We start from the raw sequence: 25,899 nt of genomic DNA, 5'->3' as shown, positions 1-25,899 counted from the left end.
AAATTTTAGCTTCTGGAAAAAATATCTGTTCGATGAGGAAATTCAGGCTCCTGGAAAAATGCATGTGTTTTGGAAAAATATATGTGTTCTTTTTTCAACCGCTCCTGAATTTTCCGAACAGATATTTTAATGAAATTGGTGCCTGTCCTTTTGATAAAATTCACATCCTCCTAGATTTTTATGTCTGTTCGCTACACAAATTATTCCTGGATTTTCTCCCTAAAATTCTCTCTCCTGGAAAAATAGTACAGACATTTGAGAAATATCCGTCGTTGGCTGCTCCTATATACAAGTGTTACTATTACCAGTGATGAAAAGTAGTCAGGGAGGGTAAGGGAATATTGAAATAGTCAAATTTTTACAAGATGATATTCTATATTTCCCCTATGCAAAAAGATGAGATATAATCTGACCTTTCTATTTTCTAATTCTGTAAAACTATGACCTAAACTCAATATTAGGCAAGATATGATAGTAGGGAGAAATAGTAGGTCACAATAACAATAATAGTAGCAGTACTTGTTTTATAAAACATATAAAAATATACAAATGAACAAATATGGTGGTGATTGTGAGGGTGGTGCACTTTTATGATCGAAAATTCGAATACAGTTGACGCCCTGCAATTCGATTTTCAAGAATAAGGGTACGAAGTATTAGAACGTCGAATTAAAGAGAGAGTCGACTGTAATATCGGTTAGTGATAACAGTTGTCAAAATCCGACCAACAAAAGTGGATCCTTCCAAATCAATTTTTAAAAACTTCGATCTGAAAAGTTGGGCGATTTTCGATTCTTTGTGCTCAAATTAGAAATCGAAAATTAAGAGATGATTTTAAATTGTAATTTCATATATAAAACTTAGAGTAACAAAAGGAAAAAAAAGATAAAATCTACATCTTGACATTCGTTAAAATAAATTACCTTTGTTTCCAAGAGAAACCGTCTGATGACGTGTGCAAAAGTTGGGCTAAAATCGACAACAGTGCTTTAAAAACATTAAGTTCCAAATATTAGATACGCGAAATGAGTAGAAATCGTGGACTGGTACAAAAAGGTGGCGGTGAAAAAACAGACAGTGCAGCTGAAAACGAAATGCGAATAAATGGCAATACAAAAAACAGAATTTTAAATTATTAAATCAAAAAAATCAAAATAAAAAACGTAGTGAAAAACGAGGAAAAAATTCATGAAATTCAATTGTCTATAGTACAAATTAATTTATATGTTCCTTATGATGGACAACCATATCCAGGGTCCTTGAACCTTATTGTCCTGCAAAGCTTAACCTGTATTTTACATGCGTGAAGCTGACTGAAGCAGCGTCCCGCATATTTTGGACCAGCAAGCAACCTGTTACAGGTTTGACCTAACTTTCTCTCACTTATGAAATCATAACAAGCTCATTCCTGTGTTTCTCATCAGACGGATGACATGAAGGCTTGATGTATGGGAGGTTGAAAGCAACGCACTTGCTCTACTGACGAAGAATCACCAGACTTCAAATAACGTTTCAACACGGCCATAATGTGCTTGTTGATCGTTTGATATTCTTTGATGCGACGAATCAAACGTTTCAAATCCTGTCAAAAAGAAGAAAAAATATTTTTCATTACAAAAAGGCGGTGGCGCTTCTAGTAAATCAGACTTTCTTATGGTACGATTTTACAAATATTCCGTTGAATTATATCTGCTCATGTCTCAAGGAAATCACAAATTCATATTATTAAGTTCATTTGCAGGAGGACGAATCCATACGTCTTGAGTTGAAACGAAAAAAAATTGAGAAGTATTCTTACCACGCCAGCCACGACTTCTTGTCGAGAGTCGATTTCTTGCACTCGTAGAATGTGATTACAGAAATCCAAAGCTTCGAAACGATGTTCTTGACGTAATAGCATAATCAATGTGATTCCTGCCCAATTCAAACTTTCACCAAAAGTTTCCCTGAATGAAATAACATCATTTTAAATCTGGTCAGTAAAAAGATTTTTATGGTAAAAAAGCTCATATTAAGTAAGATCTTTAACTGATAATTTTGTATGAACAATAATAGAAACACCGTTCAACTTACTCAACGGTGATTTCATGTTCTCCCAGAGGTTTGCAATAAATGAACTGTATAGCACTCCACAATCGATGGAATTCTCGACATTCTTCAATGCTCATCACACCGTTTGCCGGCGTCGGTTCTTTCCAAGCGTCATCCGTCAAGAAGGACTGGATACGACGTAATACGACCTCAAATAAAGACAAGCCACAACACAAACGTTCACGCGTTAATACGTCCGATTCTTCACTGTTTTGACGTTGCTAAAAAGATAAATTCAGTTCACTCTGTTACTCTAACGATTTTTCAGATTTGGATTTTTTCAGATTTGGTTGATTTTGTACGACAGTTCTGAAGTGAGAAATATAAAAAAGAATATACGAGAGTCAAGAGAGACAAAACGCACTTTGATTAACATAATTTATCATTATATATTCTATTGTATGATAACATTTTATTTCTGTAAAACCTTTTGTTGACGAATCATACACGTAGACAATTGGTTTGACAAATATATAAGCAAGTAGGATAAAAACAGTTTCATGTCAAAGACGGAAGCGTAAGATACCTTCTAACAGAAACAGTAGTACACAAATGGAAGAAAGATCGAGTCGATGATGGCGTCAGGGAATAAGTACCCTTCTATAAACCGAAAAACGCTGGTAGAAGAGTTTTTATATCTTAATTCTTTTGCAAATATTCTTCCTTTACTTTTAACCATTTATGATATGGCTACTCCCATGGTGTCGAAAACGCCGTGGCAAATGGTACCATTGGAGATTGTACTATTTTCATAAGTAGTATGTATCAATTTCATGAAATATTTTTTGCCAAGAATATTTATTATGATTTTAATCTAAAGGTAACAAATCAACTGTCAAGCCGGTCTTTAGGAAAATATCAACAGGATCTTTAACGTAAAGGGCAACAATGCAGACAGGTGCAACATCGGTAAGTAAATGTTGGAAAGTCGAAATGACATCCGTTACTTAGGTTGCTCGTTCATTGACAGTCTTGAAAAAGTTCATCGGTAGGAATAATAATACACTATACACTACATAATAGTACCGTAATACAAATCAAATCTTTCTTTATTTCAGTTTATGCTTTTGGTTGGTTGATATTCGCTTTACCCTTGCACAACTTCATTGTAAGCAAGACATATTATATGGTAGTTGGTTCGGTCATTCATATAACCATTATTACTATTATTGGCGGTTCAATCATTCATATAACCCTTGTGTGATTCATTTTGGGTTGTTGTCGGTACAGTGATCGGAAAGAAGATTTGAATGCGAAAATGAAAGAACTAGCTGCTTTGAAACCACAAGTCATTACAATTTGTAAAGTCACTGAGCCTCGTTCTTCGTGCTGCGCAAAACAACAAATCATTTGGAGAGAACAACAAGAATTCGAGTACCGACATTTACCGACATTGGATAGATCTATTCTAACTGACCAATATTCAGTCGAATTGGAACCACAGATGAAAAACACGGTCGAAGTTGAATTGAAAATTAAAATAGAATTCGATGACGGTGAAACGAGGGAATCTTATATTCAACATGTCCAAAATCTTCGAAATGAATTGCCACAATATTGCCAAAATGCTCACATTTCTACTAAACGTATTTTCAAGGTCGATGAAAGGGATATCGAATCTATCGAAAGATCGTTTTATGGAAGCCAGATGCAACCATTATTCCTTTTAAAACTCGTTTATCCACAGATAGAACTTTCTTTCAGAGTGGTGAATTGGTTTCTTCAAAAGTTTGGGTCGAAGAAATTATTGACTAAAGAAATTATCATCAAGAAGGTTATTTCTGACAGAGGCCCGGAAAACCCGAGTTACAAAAACTCGAGTTACAAAAACCCGAGTTACAAAAACCCGAGTTACGACGAATGTGACGTCATAAGTCTCAAATCATGACGTCATAAGGTGACTTCTTAACTCGAAAAAGTTTTTTACTGTTGTTTTGTAACTCGAAATATTTTTTTAAAATTTTGTTTTAGAGTTACATAACTCGAAAATAAAATTCAAATTTCAATTTTCGAGTTACGTAACTCTAAAACAAAATTTTAAAAATATATTTCGAGTTATGTTGAAGCGCAACCAAGTTGGCCAAAAATTCTAAAAAGGCGGTTTACGAATAGGTTTTTGATCTATAAAGCTAAAAGAAGAGAGGAAGGGAATTCTGGTCTATTATAATTATTTTTTTGTAAATTAGATCTTTTGACGCTGTTTCTATCATTTCCGCTTTGAAATAAGTTTCTATTCTAATCGGATCTATTGATTCTTCTCGAAAGAAATGGTGTATATTTATTAATGATATGAATTCTAGAATTTTTGGCCGACTTGGTTTCACCTGAATATAACTCGAAAGTTCAAATAATGTACTACAATTTCAAGTTACGTAACTCGAAAATTGAAATTTGAATTTTATTTTCGAGTTACGTAACTCTAAAACAAAATTTTAAAAAAATATTTCGAGTTACAAAACAACAGTAAAAAACTTTTTCGAGTTAAGAAGTCCCCTTATGACGTCATGATTTGAGACTTATGACGTCACATTCGTCGTAACTCGGGTTTTTGTAACTCGGATTTTTGTAGCTCGAGTTTTTGTAACTCGGGTTTTCCGGGCCTCCCTTTTATCGACAAATACTCTTTATAAATGAGATTCTTCCACGGCAGTCAATCTTAAAAATCAAAACTTATGCAAATTGAACCCATTAAGTGCAATCATTCCGTAACTTAATTTTCAAAAATTTTTTAATTACAAATTCACGTACATATCCCAGTTTAAGCTTTTGTTTTTAAATAAGAGTGACATCATTTGCTTACTCATCAATTTAAATTTACAAGCTTTTTCACAATGAATTGACACGGATGTGGAGCAAGATTGGTCAGAGAAAGAAAAAAGAAAAACAATTTAAACAATAGGCAGACACTGTCCTAATATGAAACATGTGATTGATACAAAACGGAAACACTTATGGAAAAACAAAACCTTTAAGAATAAAAAGCCAAGCTAAACTTTTTATTCAGACGGGGAAAAACACAAGGCAGCATGCCGCGGTGCAAGACCGAAAAAATTGAGCGATCTCATATGGCAGGACCAGATGGATTTTTATAAGATATTAATTGGTCATTTGAAGTAATAGTGATGAGGCGTTCTTTAGAAAGTATTAAAATTGTTTTATCAAAGGTTCACGACCAACCAGATCTAATAAGAGCTTGTAAAAACGCTAATTTGTTCCCATATGATAAATGACACTTCAATAAGCAGGACGATTTGACAATGAAAAAAATTTGAAAAATCTGAGTAAATTGATTTTTGAAAACTTTATAAAATATCTTTAGGAGAATTTAGGGGAGAGTATTCAAAATTTCAATTTCCTATGAAGATTAGAGGAGATTTTATCAGAGACTTTCCAAATTTAAGAGAATTCAGGAAGTTTTTAGCATGCGTGACAACCCTGATTATTGTCGGATTATAGTCGTCTGCCTTTTATAATACTACATAAGGCTCTTACAAACCTTCAAAAAGGAGTTATGTTTTTTACATATTCAATGTAAAATATCTAACTAAGTATGAATAGTCTTAATTAACTTCCATTAGTAAAATAAAGGTTTTTATGTGAACTGCGTTTATCAAGAAACGATATCATCAGTCATTCAAGACGGAAGTGTAATTTAAGGGGTCGTAATGTAGGATCTTGTAAGGTTTTGAGTAAAACATCATAGGAACGTAGAGAGAAATAATCGGACAAAAACTGGTTCTTGCTGACTTAAAATGCCGTCACTGCAAGAGGAGATAATTTTATGGTTTTTATTTTTCTTCCAATTAATTTGTTACTTTTATCACGCGATGATATGGCTATGCTGTCAAAAACGCCGCGAGAAATGGTACCACTGGAAAATCTTCTATTTTGGTGAGTATTGTCAATTTTACCAAATCCAATTTCTCCAAAATAAAATCCCCTTTCATCAACGCTAGGATTAACTGGTACATCAAAAATTTAATAGTTTTTCACTTTGAATTTTAAAATCATTATTTGAAAAACAACGAAAGATTTAATAATACAATTTAGAAATAAGGCTACAAGTAGATAATACCCGTAAGGTCGAGCAAAATGAACTCCAAATAATATCAGGATGTACTAATTCATCCAGCACTGCAGCCCATATAAATTTATTGCTTTAAAAGATATAATTGCTCAGTTTATTGGTGCTTTTCGGCCTTGATTCTCAAGTCGTTACTCTGGTAAAGTATTCGTCGGTAAAAAGTGACAAAATTATTCCTGAATGACGAATTTTTTTACCAACGAATAAGACTACCTAGCAATTAGGTAGCATACCAATCAAAAAGAAAATTTTTCTTTAATGTTTCAGTTTATGCGTTTGGTTGGGTGATGTTCGCACTAGGATCAATTATTGATCTAAACAAAGCTTCACGTTTTTTCTTATTTACATTTATTGGCGGTTCAATCATTCATATAACCCTTGTGCGATTCATTTTGGGTTGTTGTCGGTACAGTGAGCGGAAAGAAGATTTGAATACGAAAATGAAAGAACTAGCTGCTTTGAAACCACAAGTCATTACAATTTGTAAAGTCACTGAGCCTCGTTCTTCGTGCTGCGCAAAACAACAAATCATTTGGAGAGAACAGAAAGAATTCGAGTACCGACATTGGATAGATCTAACTGACCAATATTCAGTCGAATTGGAACCACAGATGAAAAACACGGTCGAAGGTGAATTGAAAATTGAAATAGAATTCGATGACGGTGAAACGAGGGAATCTTATAATCAACATGTCCAAAATCTTCGAAATGAATTGCCACAATATTGCCAAAATGCTCACATTTCTACTAAACGTATTTTCAAGGTCGATGAAAGGGATATCGAATCTATCGAAAGATCGTTTTATGGAAGCCAGATGCAACCATTATTCCTTTTAAAACTCGTTTATCCACAGATAGAACTTTCTTTCAGAGTGGTGAATTGGTTTCTTCAAAAGTTTGGGTCGAAGAAATTATTGACTAAAGAAATTATCATCAAGAAGGTTATTTCTGACAGAACTATCGAAGCTCTTTGAACATGATGTATTTACCGAAAGAAGGTAACCAAAAGTTGATGATGGAATCCCATTCCCTAGACTATTTTGAAGGATAAAGGAAACTGCAACCTTAGCAACGCTCTATTGATCCTTTTTGTTACTCGTTTTTAGATTATTTTTTTTTATTATCTATTTTGAGCACTAGAAAAAATGATTTAAGCACTCTTGCATCCATAATAATGACTTATTTTCATAGACTTTCATAGAGTAAAAAGCCAAATTGTTTTTTTATCTAACTCGTCTGCGTTAGTTATCAAGAAATAAGAAATGCATCGATCCATCTTTTGTCTTTAAAGAACATATCTTTTTTAATGAATGAGCATGCGTGAAATGTATTTTGACATGCGGTTGCCATGGAAAGAATATATCGGGGATGTCACAAACAAGCATGGAAGCTGTCAGAAAACACGCCAGGAGAAAAATGAAGATAGGGAAGATGAAAACGAAAAAAAAGAGAAAACATTTTTGGTTTGAAAATGGAAGAAAGAAGGTCTGACAAATATGCACTGATATGTGTAAGTCTGTTTTTTGTTATTGACGGTTACTAATATTTGCGGTGCGGTAATTTTAGACTTGAATTGGATTCAATTTCAGTTGTTGTTTAAATTATCTAAGCTCAGCGGGAGCTCACTTGCGTAATTTAGAGCCCAATTCTGTAAAACTTCGAAATTTTAGTCTCAGTTAATTGTTTGTATCTTCTAAAACAAAATCTCCGATTCAGATACGTTTCAGATCAACTACCTTTTAGGTACAAAATTTGGATCTACTTAGTTGCAAAATTCTAAGCATATTCATTTTTAATTTTAGGCGATACTTCTAACTATAGTTGGTGGTTCATGGTCCTTGGCCAACAACACAATAAACTCACAACAAAACACTACAGTTACTGAGACAGTATGTTGGAACATCACTTGCAACAGCAGTGAGAAGTGTTCAACAACGATTACTCTCAACACTACAACATCCACCCTTCTTCAACTGGACAACCAAACATGCTTTCGAGCAGATTGTATGGATTTGAAGTGCGCTCAACAATACCTCAAACAAACAGTGTCGCTACCGATGAAGGAAAGTTGTGTCGAAATGTCATGTCTCAACACGTCTTGTATCGAAGATACCATCTCAGACATCAGTTGTTTTCCAAAACCAACCTCAACCTCTGCACCAACGACTACAACCACAACAACAAAATCCATGCAACAACTACGCCAAGAAGAGTGCGACCAATACAAATACTGGCTATTCAAAAACAAATGTTCGTCGCGCTTCAGTTTGTGTGCAAAGGACGTCTTTCTCAATATGAGTCAACATATTGAATGCTTAGAAGAGAAGGGAACTCAACATTACAAATACCCTGCTGCGCCAATGTTGTTAATCTACCATTTGATCAAATATACCAAAGTCTTTATGAAGGATGAAGTGCTGAAAATGATCAAGAAAACGCCTTTCCCGATTGAGGTCTTCAAAAAATTGGTTTGGTATGGCGAAGAATCGTTCCGCATGTCTGATATTGTATTACCCGGTTATCATAAGAACCCGTTCAAACGATCGCGGCGACGTTGGAACGGGATTAACGATACGCTAACCGTGCCTTACGGGAACATCCTACGTGGCGATTTCATCTATAACTTTGCCATGTTTGATCAAGTGGTCGTGGCAAAACAAGAAAAAGAGAAATATCGATTGAAAGACAACTGGCCTGACCAGCATCCAATCTCAAATGGAGAATACATCAGTTTCAGAAGCGAAACCGGATGGAAGCACTATACTAATCACGTGATCAACTCAATAGTGGTCACTTTCGATATCGAGCCAGCGATGGCTGAGCTTCCCACGTACAACACCATCGCGTTTACACACAAGGATCGGAAAATGGTCAATCCAATCTGCGTATATTGGCAACCGTTGAATGCTGGCAAAGAAGGAGCGGACCCAGAAGCAGGATATTGGACCAATTACCATATGAAGATATTGAAAACCAACAAATCGATGACCGTTTGCAAAGCGTATACTTTTGGTTCGTTCGCTGTACTGATGGAACCATACGTATCAAAAAATAACAGCCAACCTCTGGATGTCACCGAGATTCTCTTCCTAGCGTTTATCTCGTTCTCCGCCCTCCTTCAACTGGTGTATTTGGCGGGGATGTTCTCCTTGAAGTGCCATAAGAATAGCGCTAACAGATTGTATATTTACGCAAACCTCAGTCTGTTCATGATGCAAGTATTGATCGTTTTCTCCTTCCGCCATCGTGACGATTGGGAAAAGTGTGCTATATATACAGGTTGGATACAGTTCTTTTTCATCAACATATTGAGTTGGCTAATGATGGAGAGTGTACATCGCTTGTCGAATCTCCTTCATTTCTTCCACAAAGACACCAACAGAGATTTCTTATATCACATCGTCGGCCTGGGTATCCCCCTTTCCAATATGATTGCAATGCAAGGTTTCCCGTATGACGAGTACAGCTCACTCCGCATCTGTTGGGTGTACGCCAACGACTTACGGCTTTGGTATTTCATCAACCCTATCACAGCCATCATTTGTGCCAGCTTCTTAATCAAGTTCATCACCTTCAAGAAATATCAAGGCCAGGATAAGTTTCTAGAGAATGATTTCAACTACCAGCAAGCGCAGTTGAGTGTGTTTGCCACCGGAGCCATCTTACCCACCCTCCTGATCGGCTGGACCTTGATGAGCGTGTCAGTGCGCACTGAAGCAAAATTGCAGAATTTTCTTCTCATCGCAGCATCTATCGCTCAAGTATGTCTTGGATTGCAAGTGCTTTACTTTTATTTCTACCGCAACCATTGGGTGGTGGAAGCGATGACTGAGGAGAAACGTATCAAGGAGAAAAAGAAGTTGACCACCTTATCTTTCTTGAAAGGACTTCCCATTCGTATACGTTACAAGGACAATCCTTATGACGCAATGGAGGAGAAAAGTGAGGACTCGTACGAAATGAGATACACTTCATCTTCATCTCTTGGCGATGAAATCATGTTAGACGAAAGTGTTTATTGACTCCTTCATCTCATTCATTTAACCTTTTAATGTAATTTTGTTAGACAGAGACGAGTAATAGCAGTCTAAAGCAGACCTTCTGTATGAAACACTGTTGAGAAACACTGATGAACTTGCACTGAGTAAAGAACTGCATCTTATATACCGTTTTTAACACTTTGCGTAAGATACATATTAGAAAGTGCATGTTTATGGGTGCGGAGCAAGCAAAAATTGAAATGGAACGAGAAAAAAGGTTTCGAGTTGAATGAATTATTTCAAAATATAATATAAATCATATAAATCTTTTAGTGGGTTTTTCTTCCATGTTATAATTTGTTTATTATTCAGTAGTGAGTAGCTAACTTTTGATGTACATAGATGTCATGAATAAATCATTCCACTAATATATTCAAATGGTATGAATCAAAAGGCTAAGGTTAGTTCATTCTATTTTTATCAGGATTGAATCCGAACATTGAAAGGTTACCAGGTGACAATGAAAAACAATTCACTGTGAAATAATGAATTGGAAATCACAAGGGAAAAGAAACGAAAAAAATCCTAATTCGTGAAAGACAGTGACAGTTTATACTTGTAATTGAAAATATACTGACGTGATGGTGAAAGAGAAATAACAGACATAAGATAAACATGTTTATTGCATTAACGGTAAGTTCCAACAACAAGAAGAATATTCTCATTTAAAGAATACTGAATTCAACACAACTACAGTTGAATTTGAGAAGTCGAACGACGAGGGGAGTCCTTGATCGTTCAAGCAATAGAAAGTTCGACTGATAGAGAGAAAAAATAGTCCAAATACTGTCCCACTCAAACTCACATATGGAAAGCCAACTGTATCTTCATTTATTTTTCTGTCCATAAAATATGACCAAATACACGAATCTACAGTTTTAAATTATCGCTTTCTCCTATGCTTAAGAGCGGAGAAAAAGTTCTTCCTGAGAAAAAAAAGATGTGTGAGTATTCGTTCCACAATCATTGCCCAAGCCTTACATTCTCGAGAAAATGGATTTTATTCAATTATCATTACAGGGGCTGTTAACGCTTGTGGTCTGTATTGCACATGCGCAGAACAACACAACGGTTGCATTGAATACTACCTCTGCAACATACATAAACAACAATAGCAACAATTTCACCACGACTCCATACGCCACCACAACCAATAATGCAACGACGACCACCACCACCACAACGCCCCAAACCACTTCCACTCTCAGTCCACAACAGAAATATCACCAGCAATGTCTCGATTACGAAGATTGGCTACCGACCAAAGCATGGCTTTGCGATAACCCGTTCGATTTTTGTTATCATGATGTAATGGATACAATAAACACTTACTTAACATGTAAAACATATTTGAATGAAACGCAACCATCAAAATTGGTGCGCAATACTGACCCAATGATCGTCGCATCCTACTTGTACCGAATGGGTCGAAACATGATCAATTCCTTCGAGCACATCAAATTAGTCAACCCTTTCCTCGCTTCCAGAGATTCGGCGAGACGAACGATGCAAGTTTTATCGAATGTCATTTACTCAGTAGGTTTACAGTACCGTTACGGTGATTATAAGTGGCCCGACTACAAAGACGCGCAATTCCAGCGAATAAGGCCGAAAGGTAAATGGAACAAACGTAATGACTCCATTACTGTACCGTATGGTAGTTTCCCGAAACGTCATGAATACCAATACCATTTCTTCGCCTACGACAACCTGGCCAATATACAGATCACAGATAAAGAGCAAGTTCGATTGATGGATGATTGGCCAGACCATCATTCCATATGGAAAGGAACGTACATCGACTACATGGCTGAACCAGGATTGTATTACATTGAGAATCTGGAAATCAACACAGCTCTGTTACAGATCGACATCAAGCCCGATGTTGCCATCCCGCTCCCTGGAGAAATCGTCATCGCCTTCAACCACAAGCGTAAGAACATGAAGAACCCCATCTGTGTGTATTGGCAATACATCAAACCCGATGACCCAGACGAAGTTCCCAGCGCTGGATACTGGAGTAACTATGGGATGGCATATCGTAACGGGAACAGCACCATGACTGTTTGTAAGGCGTACCATCATGGAATATATGCGGTGTTGATGGAAAAGATCATCGAAGAGCCAGAGGAGTTTGATATTTGGGGTTTGATCATGATGTTGGGGATGGTAGTGGCCATCTTGTTGAGTGGTGCTTTCATCGCTTTCATGTTCATGTTTCGTATGCAACTTGACATCTATTGCCGTTTGTTTATCTACACCGCTTTCGCTGTCATCCTCTTCCAAATCACTTTCCTCTACTCCTACCTCATCCGAAAGAACTGGAGCAAGTGCACAAGCATCACCAGCTTCTTGGAAGTTTTCCAAGTGCAGATTGTGACGTGGGTGCTAGTACAAAACATCCATCAATTATCCAGATTGCGTTTGTTTTTCAATAGTAAAACGAACGTCGATGCTTTGTATTTGATCCTCGGTTGGTGCATCCCCATCGCTGTGTTGATCGCACTGCAAGGTTTTCCTCATCATCATTACGGAGAATTGCGTTACTGTTGGCTCGACTTTTCTGGTATGGAATGGTTGTACTATGCAGGGCCATTAGTTGTTATCGCGTTGAGCACATTCTGTGGCATGTTTCTCATCACTCAAGAAATGCAGAAATCACCAGATAAAGCCGACAAAGACATCAACTTCATCCGCGCGGGCAAAGGTATCAAATCAGGCACCGCTGTGTTGCTTACCGTTGGTGCTTCTTGGGTGATTGGCACGTACGGGTTACGGACGGACGGATGGACGCAGATTATTTTGATGTTGGCGCAACCGTTCATCAACATAGTGTTGAGTTGGGAAATGTGGAGTTATTACTTCAGCGACAATGACGCGGTGGCCGACGCTTTGGAGGAAAATCGAAGGATCAAAGAGAGGATTCGCTTCTTACGTTTCAAACATTTAGAAGGGATCAAAATGAAGGTGAAATATGAGGCGAAGGAGGGAGATATGGAGACAAACTTGGATGAAATCATGGCGTTGGATGAAGAGGAAAGAGATGACTCGTTTGGTGACGATTTTGAGGATCAAGACCTGGATGATCTGATCGATTTCGATGTCGATGAACCTGATTTCAAAGCACGGTGATCGACTTTCTACTAAAAGGAGTCGATTGAACATATCGTGACCCCTTCTGCACAACCATCAGGACTGTCTATAGATGTTGTGATGGGGTATTTCCAAAGTATAAAGCTAACCCAAAGAATGACTCAAATGAGCTAACAAAGGCTTAAAAGATTTTAAATTTAAGAAATTGGATAAGTCAAAAGTATTTGGCCTGATTATTGAACATTTTTACAGGATAACGGATACAGTTCAAATAACTAGTATTACTGTATTGATCCTGAAGCTTTCATTTAAGAATAAAACTCCAAGAATGCACACAAGCTCACACCGGACACCTAGTGTAATGTTTATTGTTAATCGCACCAATATCTTTTTGTAAATGAAACCTTTTGTCAAAAATAGAAACCTTTTGTCAAAAATAGAAACCTTTTGTCAAAAATAGAAACCTTTTGTCAAAAATAGAAACCTTTTGTCAAAAATAGAAACCTTTTGTCAAAAATAGAAACCTTTTGTCAAAAATAGAAACCTTTTTGTCAAAAATAGAAACCTTTTTGTCAAGAATATGAATGGAAAACAGACATACCTGGTCACTGCCATATCTTCCCACCAATGAGACGATTTGAAATGCTGCGTATTGAGCTTCTAAACGTTTCATTTTCTGTTCCACTGAATCTTTATCTAATGAGTAAAAGAGGGTAAACATTCTCAAACTGTCAAGAACCTTCCATTTTACTTTGAGTAACCCTTCTTTTCGATTATGGGTACTTATCACATGTGCTTGTTATGTGGTGTCAAAATCTTTTTATATTTATAAGGTTTTTCAAAAGATTCACGAGTGCAAATTTGGACTGTGAAATTCTAAAGTTTAAGATTGAAGATACATGTTTTCCCAGAGAAAAATGTACTGTCACCGTTTGATAAACTGCTTGATAAACTGCTTAACACAAGATACATTAGTTTGATTTACCTTTGACGTAGGGTCTGGGAATGATTCCTTGAAATGGTGCCGCGTGTAATAAATCCGCTATTTCTTCTTGTGTCTAAATGTTTGACGGAAGTAGAAAGTGAAAGCTACTGTAGATATATGACTTTTATCAGATTTCATATTTATCTGAAAAGTTGAACTTGAAAGACGAATTGGAAGTAGGAGATGTGGGGTCAAATTTAAACAAATCTAACAAAAGAATATGACTGACCAAAAGCTCTTCGACTTGCAAACAGAAGATGATGATATTGCCGACTTCACGGAAAGCTTGGAACACTTCGGTTTTCAGGTCCCGGTACTGCATGATCGATTCCAAGTTTGCATTGTAGAACTCCAATACACCTTTAAAAGAAAATAAAACACATAATTCTGATGCTGGTAAAGAATGAAACGCAGACAAAAGAAAAACTAATTTTGGTAACTCAGTTATTCAAGTAAACTGCTTAATTTTAGGAAATCAAGATTTCCAAAATTTCCAGAGATTTAAGATTCAATAGTTTAAAACAAGTTTCTAGCAAGAATCAGTTTCCATCTTACCAGCGGACCCATATTCGAATCGCGGTAAACCACATTTGCCAGGCATACCATCCATCAAGACTTGAATGTATTGTTGAATGGTCCCTTGAAACTGAAAGAAAAAAATTTTTAAGTTAAAGAAGCTTTTTGTAGGTAGTTTTTCTCAGTTTTTCTTCCTACCAAAAAAGCACTACTAGTTTGATGACGGTAAATCTAGTGTACAATTTTGATTCCAGTCTGTCTCAAAAAGATTTGCAGTTGAAACAAGCTCATTAAGTATCCTTTCAACGAGCACAAGACCGCTATTATTTTTATTCGAATTCTATCAAAAGTTACAACCCGTTGCAGAGCATTTCTAGACAGAATTTAGGGTTAGGTTATTGTTCGAAATTTACTTTAGAATAAAAGAACACAAGTAATTAACTAATCCAGAAAAGGATTGAAAGTGAGAACCTTTCCTAGAGAATTAATATTATATAGAATTCGCAATGAATATTTACCAGGCTTTGTACAATTTTAAGTAATTCTTCGATGACGACGGCAATTCCTTGATAACTTAACAGTCGAACTATGCATCCAAAGTGTTCCGTGCCAACAAAGTTCTCGTATAACGAAAACACGCTTGTATAAGCACTGTGTAACTCCTAAAAATTCAAAAGAATAAGGATTTTACACCCGAGTGAAAACTTTCCACATGCTATTAATTAAAATTAGAAGAAATTTCGGATACAAGCTTTCTTTTACCTTATTTCCGTAAAAGTGACACTGTATAGTTTTTGGCGGTTGATCTCTCGTTACTTCACTGACGAATGAATACGTCGTCCGTGTAAAACGATCCGTAGCCGCATTGAAACAATAGTTGGGTAAAAAGTCGTAGTACAATTCCCAGAATACGTGAAGCGTGATACGTCCGTATGGTGCAGATACGGCGTGATTTGCCTCCCTTATCATAGAGCTAAATTCGGGTAGTTGAACGTATTTCGATAACATTCGGTGAGTTAGACGATTGATTTCAATCAAATTTTCCAGTTCCTAAAAAATGTTAAAAGTACGTTATTTGATATCAAGAAGGTTGCCGTTTACAGGTTTTGAAAAACTTAAGTACGTCTAAACATTGATATTCGTAAAACCTGTTCTGCTCATATACACAAGTTATAAAAGATCAGATAATCGGCAGCCAGCCTTACCATTATTCCGCATAGGGGTCCGCTTTCGAATTTGGTGATGATGACATCCAGTGATTTTTGTAGAGAGATCGTTAAACGTTGTTCCAGTAATTTATTCAAGTCCACTGAACGACCAAGAAGCTGAAAGAGGTAAACGAAAGTGTGATTATTCACAAATCTTAAGGTTAATCTTGAAGTTAACTGTTGTTTCTTATGAAAACTCCAAACGTGTGCTAACACCCAGGGAATTCCATTTCTATGGTTTTCCACAGATATGAAAGCCTAAGCCCGTTTGGATAAATAAATGAAAAAATGAGTAACCTGCGACCGAAATCTAGGTGGAGGTACCCAAAGTGTCAGGAGAAAGGGCAGATACCCACCTGTACGTGTCTTTGAAGAATTAGCGTATGGAAACGATTGGTGGGCGGGAACGGAATGATGCCGTCTGCAGGGAAAGGACGTTTCTCTTCCACGTAACGACGTTCAAGCTCCGATCGAAATTTTTTATCCAAAAGCATACTGAAAAAGAGTAAGTTTACGAATTTAACAAGCGATACTTTTATGGACCAATCTGGTTATGCATTTAAAACGTATTATTGATATCTATGTGAGCGTGACCGTTTATTAAAATTCGTCGTTTGTTTTCATCATTGATTGTCCACCGTGGTCATTGGGATGGTATTAAGGGAGGGGGTTGGAAGGAAGAGAAAATCCGTCTCAACTTAAATTTGAGTAATTTGGTTAAGGATCTATAAATAGTGATTTTTATGGGCAAGAAATTTTTTTTTTGAAAATCGGGCTCCGCCATATTTTGGGAATTACCATTTTGCATCATTGTGCAAAAATCAATCCCGAGAAAACCTAATAACAGAAGGACGGACAAAAGATCGATGAAGTGGTTCGGGAACTGACGAGGAGAAATTCTGTCTATTGTGTAACTTGTTCCTAATAAGTAATAAGTACACCATTTGAAAATTGTTGCAAACCAAAGGTGAAAATTTTACCTGGATGCGACTTGTTTGTAATGTGAGTAAATATCTTCACTCAAACGAAACACGAATTGATCGAAACATAAATTGACCTGTAAATTTCATAAAAATCAAGTTTCAGTTAAATTACACAAAAAGTGTCGCCTGAATGAGTATGAATCGTTTCTTTGATTCCTTTACTTGAGAGTCCTCTGTTAAGAGATGTCTTTAGTGATGAAGAATAGAACGTACCTCAGCCTCAACTTCATCGTAGAGGAATCTCTTTTTGAAGACATTCAATGCGTAGTCTGCACTGTCGTTGTATAAATCCAATGGAAGAAGTACGTACCTGCAGGGAAATGTAAATAATATTCTATTGGAAAGAGTTTATATAAGTTTTAAAAAGATGGTTTACAGTTTTTTAAAACGTAAGCCATAATATCCTTTAACATGTGGATCACTTTGCAGATTCCATGGAGCTTGTTCATTAAAATCTCAGTTTAAAAACAAGTGAACAGTTCCAACGTCAAAGTTTTAACTCACTCCATCATGGCAGCATCTTTTGCTTGAAGAATATGATCCGTCAAAATCCATGGCATCGACATTTCAATTGGAAACTGAATGCAAATATAAAGAAAGAGGTGAAATATATTTCAGCAAAAGGATATTTTGAAAGAAAAGCTCAATAATCAAAAGAGACGGATCAACATCTCTCTAGGTGGATTGATTTGTCGCTCATAGACGGAAACTCAAAAGAATATTTTTAGGCTAGGAATATCAGTTCATTGACTTTTAACAGGTCCAAAAAACTGTTGTATTTTTATTTTTAACAGGGAATTATTTCAAAAATTTTTAGCAATGAAAAATAATTACTTGTATTCTTTGTCCCATTGTCAGTTCCAAGAAAAATTCACGATACCAAAGTTGTGACAAGTCTCCGCATTCTTTTAACATTTGGTCAAATTTCAAGAGATAAGGATAAAAAAGGGAGCTCCTGAGGAAAGCTTCGATAGCTGTTACAGTTGCACTGTCCAAGTCTTTGCGAAAGGATTTGTCTTTCCCTCTTCCAGATTTTTCTGATATCAGTGATTCTAACATTGTTCTTAACATATAAAGCTGCAAAAAAAAAAAAATTCAAATAATCATTTTTCCTGCATTTTTCTGTACAAAAATATTATGATGATAAACTAGAGAAAGTTTGCGAGGATGACGATACTATTAGAAATGTACTTGATGCAGTATATCATTTTTTTGAAAAGAAGACATTGATAAAACTGATGAGTTTTATGTGAACATCAAATTTAACAAGCTACATGCTGAATGGACCTACCTGAAGATTGATGTATAATAAGACAATTGAAAAATGACATCAATAGTATGAAAATGCAGAATAATACAAGAAGTTTTTGTTAATAATAATCATGACGTTCTTGTTAAAAAAAATAATAATACAAGAAAAACTCGAGAAATTCAAGAAATTCGGCGACTCTCGGCTGTTCTGGCGATTTTTAGAAAGTTCCTGTACCAAAATCAGTTCCATTGAAAATTGAACCATGCTTAATCGTGGACTATAAATAATGTTTTTGTTTGAAATAAAACAAAGACATAAAACAAAAAAATCCAATGAAAATCTGCAAAAACGGAAATTTCTGGCATTTTTGGCCAGAAAAAATATTTCTCAAAAATCGAACTCGGTCATGTTTTGAGCATTGCGAATACGCATCTTTCTGCAAAAAAATCAGAAAAAACTAGGGATGAAAATTCGAGAAAATGTCAAAAAACCGGTTTTTCCGGCATATTTCCGGCATTTTCGCCCGGAAATAAATATTTTTCGAAAATCGGGCTCCGTCACATTTTAGGTATTGTCATTTTGCATCAGTGCAAAAAATTTCAAAAAAAATATAAAGTACAGCTTGAGATATTCAAGAAACACTGTCTTTCCGGCGAAAATAGATTGTTCCGGCGATTTTTGAATAGTTCCGGCTTCGAAAATCAATTTTATTGAAAATTGAAACATGCTTGATGGTGAGCATTGCTATTAATAATGTTTTTGAATGAAAAAACAACCAATTATAAGGAAAGAGTCCAATGAAAATACAGAAAAACGGCGATTTCCGGCATATTTCCGGCATTTTCGGCCGGAAAAAAATTTTCCTCAAAAATCGGACTTGACCATGTTTTGAGCGTTGTTAATACGCATCATGAGCAAAAAATCAGAAAAAACTAATGATAAAATCTCGAGAAAATGCCAAAAAAACAGTTTTTCGGGCGGAAAATTTTTTTTTCTCGAAAATCGGGCTCCGTCACATTTTGGGCATTGCCATTTTGCATCATTGTGCCAAAAATCAGAAAAAACTAATGAGCCAATCCTGAGAAAAGCTGGTAACAGACGGACGGACGAACGAACGAACGAACGGACGGACATGGGTTAATTTATAGGACCTCTGAGGTAGGTCCAAAAAATAACTCACTTGTGTAGTCGAGGGGCCAACTGGACGGTTTGGAATATCGATATGGAAGCCACTTTTGGGATCTTTTTCACCTCTTAGTGCAGGGTCTTCTTTTGCATTTTTTGATAAATCTATTGCTGTATCCCGTACAGCTTTCAGAATTCTAAAGAAAGAATGACACAGGAGATTAACAAACGAACAAAAACAAACGATGATTTAACAAACGAACAAAAACAAACAATGATTTAACAAACGACCCTTCTACTACTGGAAGCATTTTGAATTTTCTTCTTACGTTCTCATGTGTGTTTTCTTCGAATTTTTGGTAGCTTTTCTTAGAGGCTCTCTCATTGTGATTTGAACAAATTCTTGAAGTTCAGCGTGAATGTAATAGCGAATAGCTGAAGAAAAGACAGCTTCAAGTCTTCTCATGGCACCAGTAACACCTTTTATCATTGCAATAACCTAGCAGAGGAAAGCAAAAGGATCTTGTACATAATAGAATAGAAAATGAATATCATTTTTGTTTGAGATCGAAAACAGAATTGACGCTTATGATTATTGATTTTACCGATTTTTTTTCACTAAAATTGATAAGGCATGAGAATGATATCTGTGCATAAAGAGAAGATCGATTAATTACCTGTACTAAAGCATATTTTTCATTGCTGTCATAATTATATCTTGTCGCCTAAAAAGTGAAAGTACTAAAATGCAATATCAATTCTTGAATTATTTGAGATTAAGTTTTTTGTTTAGTGTCATAATTTTTATGACAGAGTGAACTCTTAACACGTCTATCGACTTTGCTTTCAACTTCTTCAATAGTATATTTTATCTCGGCTTGGATATGACATGGTACAGTTCACATTAATGATAAAATTATATATTTGATTTTTGAAGCTGGTGTCTTACCCTTTCGTAATTTTCAGCATCTTCAGGACACATCGGGTTGGAGTATCGATCTGTCAGATGAAGTAATTTCCAGTAAAACTAAAACCAGAACAAATTATTGAGGATAATGAAAACTTTTTTCTTTTTTTTTTCATTTTCAACAAAAACAGGGCAGGAATTATTAACACAAAAGAGGTAAGTTTTAATGAAATAATAGCATCGTCTGAAAGAAATTGACTTACTAGTTCCATGACTTGAGCATTCCAACTAGAGATGAGACGAAGACCACGGAGAGCAAGGTCGCTCAAACTTTTGCATTCTTCTGGGGATAAGATCCTTCTGGGATTATTGTTGGAGTACTAAAACAAGAAATCCATTGAATAAGAGGATGGATGTAACTTGATTGATCTGGAAATGATAGATATAAATTGGGAAAAATTTAAATAAAAAATATAAGATATATTCTGCATTAATTTCAACAGTAAGCAAAAAACTTTAATGAATGTATTCAGTATCTGTCAATTAGTAAGTTAAGTGATGGTAAATTATCTAGAGTGTCAGTTTCGCTACAGTCTATGAGTCATGTCAACAGGTGAATTTAGTTTTATTTCCCATTCCCCATTTTTCTGTTTTCCTGTAAAACTGGTCTGATTGTACAAAACTAAATCTTTCATCAACTGTAACTTTTAAATCTGCTGTCAGCATGCAAGTGTGTAAGAGCTAGAAATTATGTCACATGTCTGTCTCTGAGTGTCAAGTCAATTGTCTTCATTTAAACATGCATTTTACCTGATCACTAGAATACAGCCTCCTTTGACACTGTGCAAAAGAAAAATGGAAGAAGGAATGACATTATTGTTTTATCATTAGTGAAATTATCGTAAGGGTGCAAAATCTTTATATTAATATAATTTAGTGTTCATCTTGGAATGGGTGAAACTGAAGAAAAAGAAAACAGAAAGTCTTATGAGTGTTTTGAGTTATGACCTTAATCTCAAATAATTGTTTACAGTTTACCTCATTATGTGTTTTTGAAATTTCACACATAAAGCGCAAATGTTCATCTTGTATTAAAGCTATTTTCCCAGTCAAATTGTACTGTGTTGAGCCAATCTTTTCTTCTGCATTATCCGCTGCACAACTCCAACGAGCAGATTCAAAATGTGGACAACTTTTTACATAAGAGATCAGAGATATTTGCATATCTCCGTACAGTGGAACAACAGGAAGACTCTAAATTACAAGAAAAAAGTTTAAAACTAGAGGTACCTAGCTTATCATTTCCAAACATTTTGCTTGTTAGAAAGTGCTCTGTTAGATCTAATAAAAAAGATTTTAATCCCCAGTGACTAATGACCTCAGGTGCAAAATTCAATAGTGCACATCTCTGAAACTCCAGTAACTGGCATTATTACCATTAGAAAGAGGATGCAATTGTGAATAAAATGGGATGATTTTCTGGTGTCTACCTTTTTTTGAAAGCGCCCATTTTTCAACAAAAACATATCTTGATAACCCATTTCCAAAATTTCCAGAACAGGTACAGGCTTCCTTCGTCAAAAGGACGGGATGCTTTAGAAAAATATGAATTTCCAGGAATTAAAAAATGCACCAAAAATTTAAAAAGTAAAAAAAAGACCACTTACTTTGAAAATCTTATCAATTTTACTGATATTGATTTTCTTCTTTTGATCTAGTTTATTGATGTTGCAAGCTTTTCCATCCAACAGGAAAAGTGTGAAACCAATAACCTGAAAAAAAATCTCATTTTCAAACAAACCAAGAAAGATATTCTGGAACTAGCAAATCTTGTTTTTGAACGACATATTGAAAGCCTCAAATGGGGCAGTTTTCTAACTCGCGGTGACAAAGTTACAATAATCATAGTTACCTTGAGTAGTAAATGCTTTTCTTTTGGTAAGACATACATTCTGAATTCATAAAAATGTACACAAAGGTTAATTATGTCTGCAAGGAGTTCATCATAGCCTTCTATCTCTTCCAATGAGGATTTCAGTTTTGATGTGATAATATCATGAGTTGCAAGAAACATTGTCAAGTTTTGTGACTCTTGAAGAGCTTTTTCATCACCTGTTGTTTGCTTCAAGAAAGTTTCAGCTCTAGAAAATAAAGCAAAGCACGTTTTGATTACAGTTTATTACAGTTTGAGAAATTCCTTTTGAAAAACATAGTGAAAAATTATACTAAATTATTATATACTATCGTATTAAATAAAAACACTATATCATACAGAAAATAAATGTATTCAAATTTACCTCTTGTAGAAAGCAAAATCATTATTCAGACAAGCTTTCATATTTTTCAATGAGCCCAAAACTGCGAACATGTTGATGCATTTTCCTAATGTCAAAAGATGTGTTTCAGATACAAAATCTTTCCGCCTTTCAGGGTGACAAAGACGTTTCACTTCTTTACAGAAAGCTGATGTCGAACTCTCATGAAAATACATGAAATCTTTCAGTCTTTGAATGTGTGGCTTCATTACATCAAGAGTCGATTGGTACATTTCTTGTCTGTTTTGTTGTTCATCACTTTTGGCCTAAAATAGTGATCACAGTGATAAACATTTGAGTAACATCAAATCATATCAAACTGTGTCAATTTTTTAGAAAATTACAGTTGTTGTCTTTTAAGAACCTAAAGGAACTAACTCTTCAGTTTGTATTGCAAACTACAAATTTTGATAAAAAACTTATATAAAAAGATATAAAAAGTGTGCGCCATTAGTTCCCCAAAATGTTTTTTAAAAGGCTTTAAAAATACATTAAAACTTTTGATATCTAAATATTTAGTATTGATGGCTTAGCCATTTTGAGATCTCGTAAAGTTATTTCACAGAATTAAGAAAAATGGTAAGTAATAAACAAAATGAAATCTTACAGTCGGTACAGCCCTTGATAAACATCTCCAGGTATATAACATACATGCATAACTTTCACCACTTTCAAGCATTTCACTCTAGAAAATACAAAGAGTTCATTCATTTAACAGAGGAAAGTGATTTATTCTATATGTACTAAATTAAAGGAAATATTATATTACAAACGTACTAGCCGGTACCCGGCGTCGCACGCTGGTTAAGCTGTAGCTGGACGCACTTAAAGTCCTTTGGGTGTTGAAGCTGGCTTAAAAACGATCAAATAAAAAAAAGAAATCTCTACAACGTTTGACACTAACCTTCCCCGGATGTCTTATGTTTTAACCATATTTGGATTGTGTACTGTCCCCTGTGACATATTTTTTGTTTTTAAGTCAAAAGTTATCAGAAAGAGCATCGTTTACTGTACCAGTGTTGTTTGAAACGACTCAGCAGGTAGTTATTTTTCTCGCTTCGCTCGCGTTAAATATGCCGTCCATTTGAAATGACAATTCTTCAGGAAAAAATGGGAAAGTCACAAAGAATAGTGCAACTCTTTGTTTTTATCAGATCAAAAAGATAAGACAATTTTAAGTTGCTTTTTTAAACCCTTGTCACAACTCTTCGAATTTAAACATGTAAAATGACGTACACGTAAAAAGTTTTTTAAAACAGTAACGACGACTTGAATGTTTTTATAGAAAGAAAGAGGCGAACACATTTTTTCTTATGCTTTATATTGCCCTTTAATTGCTTTTGTTGTCTGACAAACGTTTTGATATTTATGTTTTGATTTAGATTTGAATTGTTCTTTTCTATGGAATGGAATTGTTTTGTTTTGAAAAGAATTTGGATGTCATTAATGAACACGATCTTAAATACATTTGAAAACATTTAAAACAAAAGAAGAGAGAAAAAGGCAAGCCTGGGCAGAAATTAAAATTACTAAATGTAGATCTAGATGGGCCTTAAATTTCAAAACAAAGGCTGAATAAAGTTTAAACCAAGCTCTATACGATCTGTCAATCAAAAACTTATTGAGAACAAAAACATTGCTAGCAAAAACGAAAGTGACACACATACAGACAGAAAACAGACAGACATACAGACTGCGGCTATTAATATATAGATAGCTGGTAGGGAGTAAATTTCAATATCTCCAAATCCTTCTAACAAACTATTACTCTGGTGCCAAGTGGTGAAAAATCCTTTGAAAAAAATTATTTTTCACATTGTCTCTTTTTTGTTCTGATACTGCCTGACAAGAAGCACACAAAAATGGATTGTACAGCAAGAAGGCACAAAAAGTTGAATTTTTATTAAGCTCTTTATCTTCAACTAACTGCTCTGTTTGGGATAGTAAGGCTTTTATTAATATAGAATATCAAAGTATAATGACAATTGAAGTACGGGGTGCGCCACAAAAAATTTTCTCTTTAAAACTAATATTCTTGAAATCTGAAAATTTTAAGAGAACCATACCTATTCCATTGGTAAGAGGAAAGATAAACTTAAATTTTGATGGATCATTTGTTTAAATTCGGTTCATTAGATCGAAAGTTATGCTCAATTGAATAAAAAGTAACTTTCTGAAAGTGGTCAAAAACGTTAAAAATAGACATATCAAATTTTTTGTGGCGCACCTGGTATAATTGCAACGAGACTTTATGATGGTTATTAGCTGATAATATGTGCTTCTTAATTGCTGTAAGGGATGGTGTGCTACAATTTTCAAGTCCATCAAATGGTACCTCTAGGTTACAAACTGCTGTGAGGGATGATGTAAAATAAATTTTGAGTCAATTACAATGTTACTTTTAGGATATTAACAGTAGGTTACTAACTGTATTCTTATTCAAATCAATAAGCTCTTCAAAATAAAGAAGACTTATCAAATCAGGTCAAATTCTAAATCCTATGTCAAAGAGTGTCTGTTTGAAATTGTGAATGGCTACTAAAGTATGTCATTATTAAGATTTCTGATTATTATGCTTTGTATGCAGCTTTCTGATTTCATATCGTTGTATTCTAAACAGAATTTGTCCTGTTATCGATAAGGTCATCAGTCCTAATCAAAATGGATTTCGTCAAAGCCGCTTGACCTCTGCTCATGTCCTAGCCCTCAGAAGAATCATTGAAGAATTGAAAGACCATAAGAAGGAAGCAGTCATCTCATTTATCGATTTTCCAAAAGCTTTTGACTCCGTCAATTGCTCTAGAATGTCTCAAATTCTTACCGCCTTATTTATAAATTCCTCTTTATACTATTATTAGCCGCATTAAAATCTTGTACAAAGACAGAACCACTTCATTTGTGACTCCGGGAAAACCGAACCTTTTACTATTGAAACTGGTGTTCTACAAGGGGATCCACTCACAACCTTTCTTTTCGTCATCATCTTGGGTTATGCTCTTTGAACTTCCATTTCTTCTAACCATGGTTTGAATGTCTCTCCGACTTAAATTACACTGACTATATGGTTTTAATCGTGAACGAAATTATTGGTGCACAGAAGTTGTTAACAGCTGTTGAGAAAGCATGCCAAGACATTGGTCTCTTTCTGATTGCATCAAAAACAAAATACATGCATCTCAATCGATCACACAATCCATCAAACACACAATTAAATTCCTCTGATGGATCCAAAATTGAACTGGTCAACGATTCAAATATCTTGTGAGATTCACTGACACCAAACACGACATGGAAGTACGA

The 25,899-nt window shown here is 35.2% G+C and overlaps 3 protein-coding genes across 4 annotated transcripts in view; 2 read left to right on the top strand and 1 right to left on the bottom strand.

The window, feature by feature from the left end:
• Window positions 1-355: 355 nt before the first annotated feature.
• LOC136805221 (cytoplasmic FMR1-interacting protein 2-like) overlaps window positions 356-25,899 on the bottom strand; it is a 37,307-nt gene continuing 11,763 nt past the window's right edge. The window contains exons 2-27 of one of the 2 annotated variants that reach the window (XM_067061795.1): window positions 23,207-23,284; window positions 22,582-22,865; window positions 22,197-22,425; window positions 21,952-22,056; window positions 21,323-21,538; window positions 21,095-21,124; window positions 20,548-20,664; window positions 20,327-20,404; window positions 20,055-20,102; window positions 19,707-19,876; window positions 19,433-19,574; window positions 17,835-18,077; window positions 17,505-17,578; window positions 17,214-17,310; window positions 16,998-17,074; window positions 16,374-16,512; window positions 16,015-16,134; window positions 15,572-15,859; window positions 15,328-15,471; window positions 14,849-14,939; window positions 14,523-14,653; window positions 14,294-14,366; window positions 13,910-14,004; window positions 2,074-2,312; window positions 1,799-1,946; window positions 356-1,582 (exon numbers count right to left, since the gene is read on the bottom strand). In XM_067061795.1, the coding sequence (XP_066917896.1) occupies window positions 1,421-1,582; window positions 1,799-1,946; window positions 2,074-2,312; window positions 13,910-14,004; window positions 14,294-14,366; window positions 14,523-14,653; window positions 14,849-14,939; window positions 15,328-15,471; window positions 15,572-15,859; window positions 16,015-16,134; window positions 16,374-16,512; window positions 16,998-17,074; window positions 17,214-17,310; window positions 17,505-17,578; window positions 17,835-18,077; window positions 19,433-19,574; window positions 19,707-19,876; window positions 20,055-20,102; window positions 20,327-20,404; window positions 20,548-20,664; window positions 21,095-21,124; window positions 21,323-21,538; window positions 21,952-22,056; window positions 22,197-22,425; window positions 22,582-22,865; window positions 23,207-23,284 (3,618 nt within the window). In that variant the 3' untranslated portion in view covers window positions 356-1,420. The remainder of the gene's footprint in view (window positions 1,583-1,798; window positions 1,947-2,073; window positions 2,313-13,909; window positions 14,005-14,293; window positions 14,367-14,522; window positions 14,654-14,848; window positions 14,940-15,327; window positions 15,472-15,571; window positions 15,860-16,014; window positions 16,135-16,373; window positions 16,513-16,997; window positions 17,075-17,213; window positions 17,311-17,504; window positions 17,579-17,834; window positions 18,078-19,432; window positions 19,575-19,706; window positions 19,877-20,054; window positions 20,103-20,326; window positions 20,405-20,547; window positions 20,665-21,094; window positions 21,125-21,322; window positions 21,539-21,951; window positions 22,057-22,196; window positions 22,426-22,581; window positions 22,866-23,206; window positions 23,285-25,899) is intronic. The other variant, XM_067061796.1, reaches the window with a different exon arrangement.
• LOC136805254 (adhesion G protein-coupled receptor L2-like) lies at window positions 7,647-10,200 on the top strand. The gene is made up of 2 exons (XM_067061833.1): window positions 7,647-7,685; window positions 7,978-10,200. Exons 1-2 carry the CDS (start codon window positions 7,647-7,649, stop codon window positions 10,195-10,197), a joined length of 2,259 nt encoding a protein of 752 aa, XP_066917934.1. The 3' UTR covers window positions 10,198-10,200.
• LOC136805222 (latrophilin Cirl-like) lies at window positions 10,732-13,740 on the top strand. Its single transcript, XM_067061797.1, has 2 exons — window positions 10,732-10,848; window positions 11,236-13,740. Exons 1-2 carry the CDS (start codon window positions 10,831-10,833, stop codon window positions 13,345-13,347), a joined length of 2,130 nt encoding a protein of 709 aa, XP_066917898.1. The 5' UTR covers window positions 10,732-10,830; the 3' UTR covers window positions 13,348-13,740.

This window comes from Clytia hemisphaerica, unplaced genomic scaffold, assembly GCF_902728285.1.
Source record: "Clytia hemisphaerica strain Z4C2 unplaced genomic scaffold, Clytia hemisphaerica genome assembly, whole genome shotgun sequence".
Classification (NCBI taxonomy): Eukaryota; Metazoa; Cnidaria; class Hydrozoa; order Leptothecata; family Clytiidae; genus Clytia; species Clytia hemisphaerica.
This window is presented reverse-complemented; position numbering and strand designations above follow the sequence as displayed.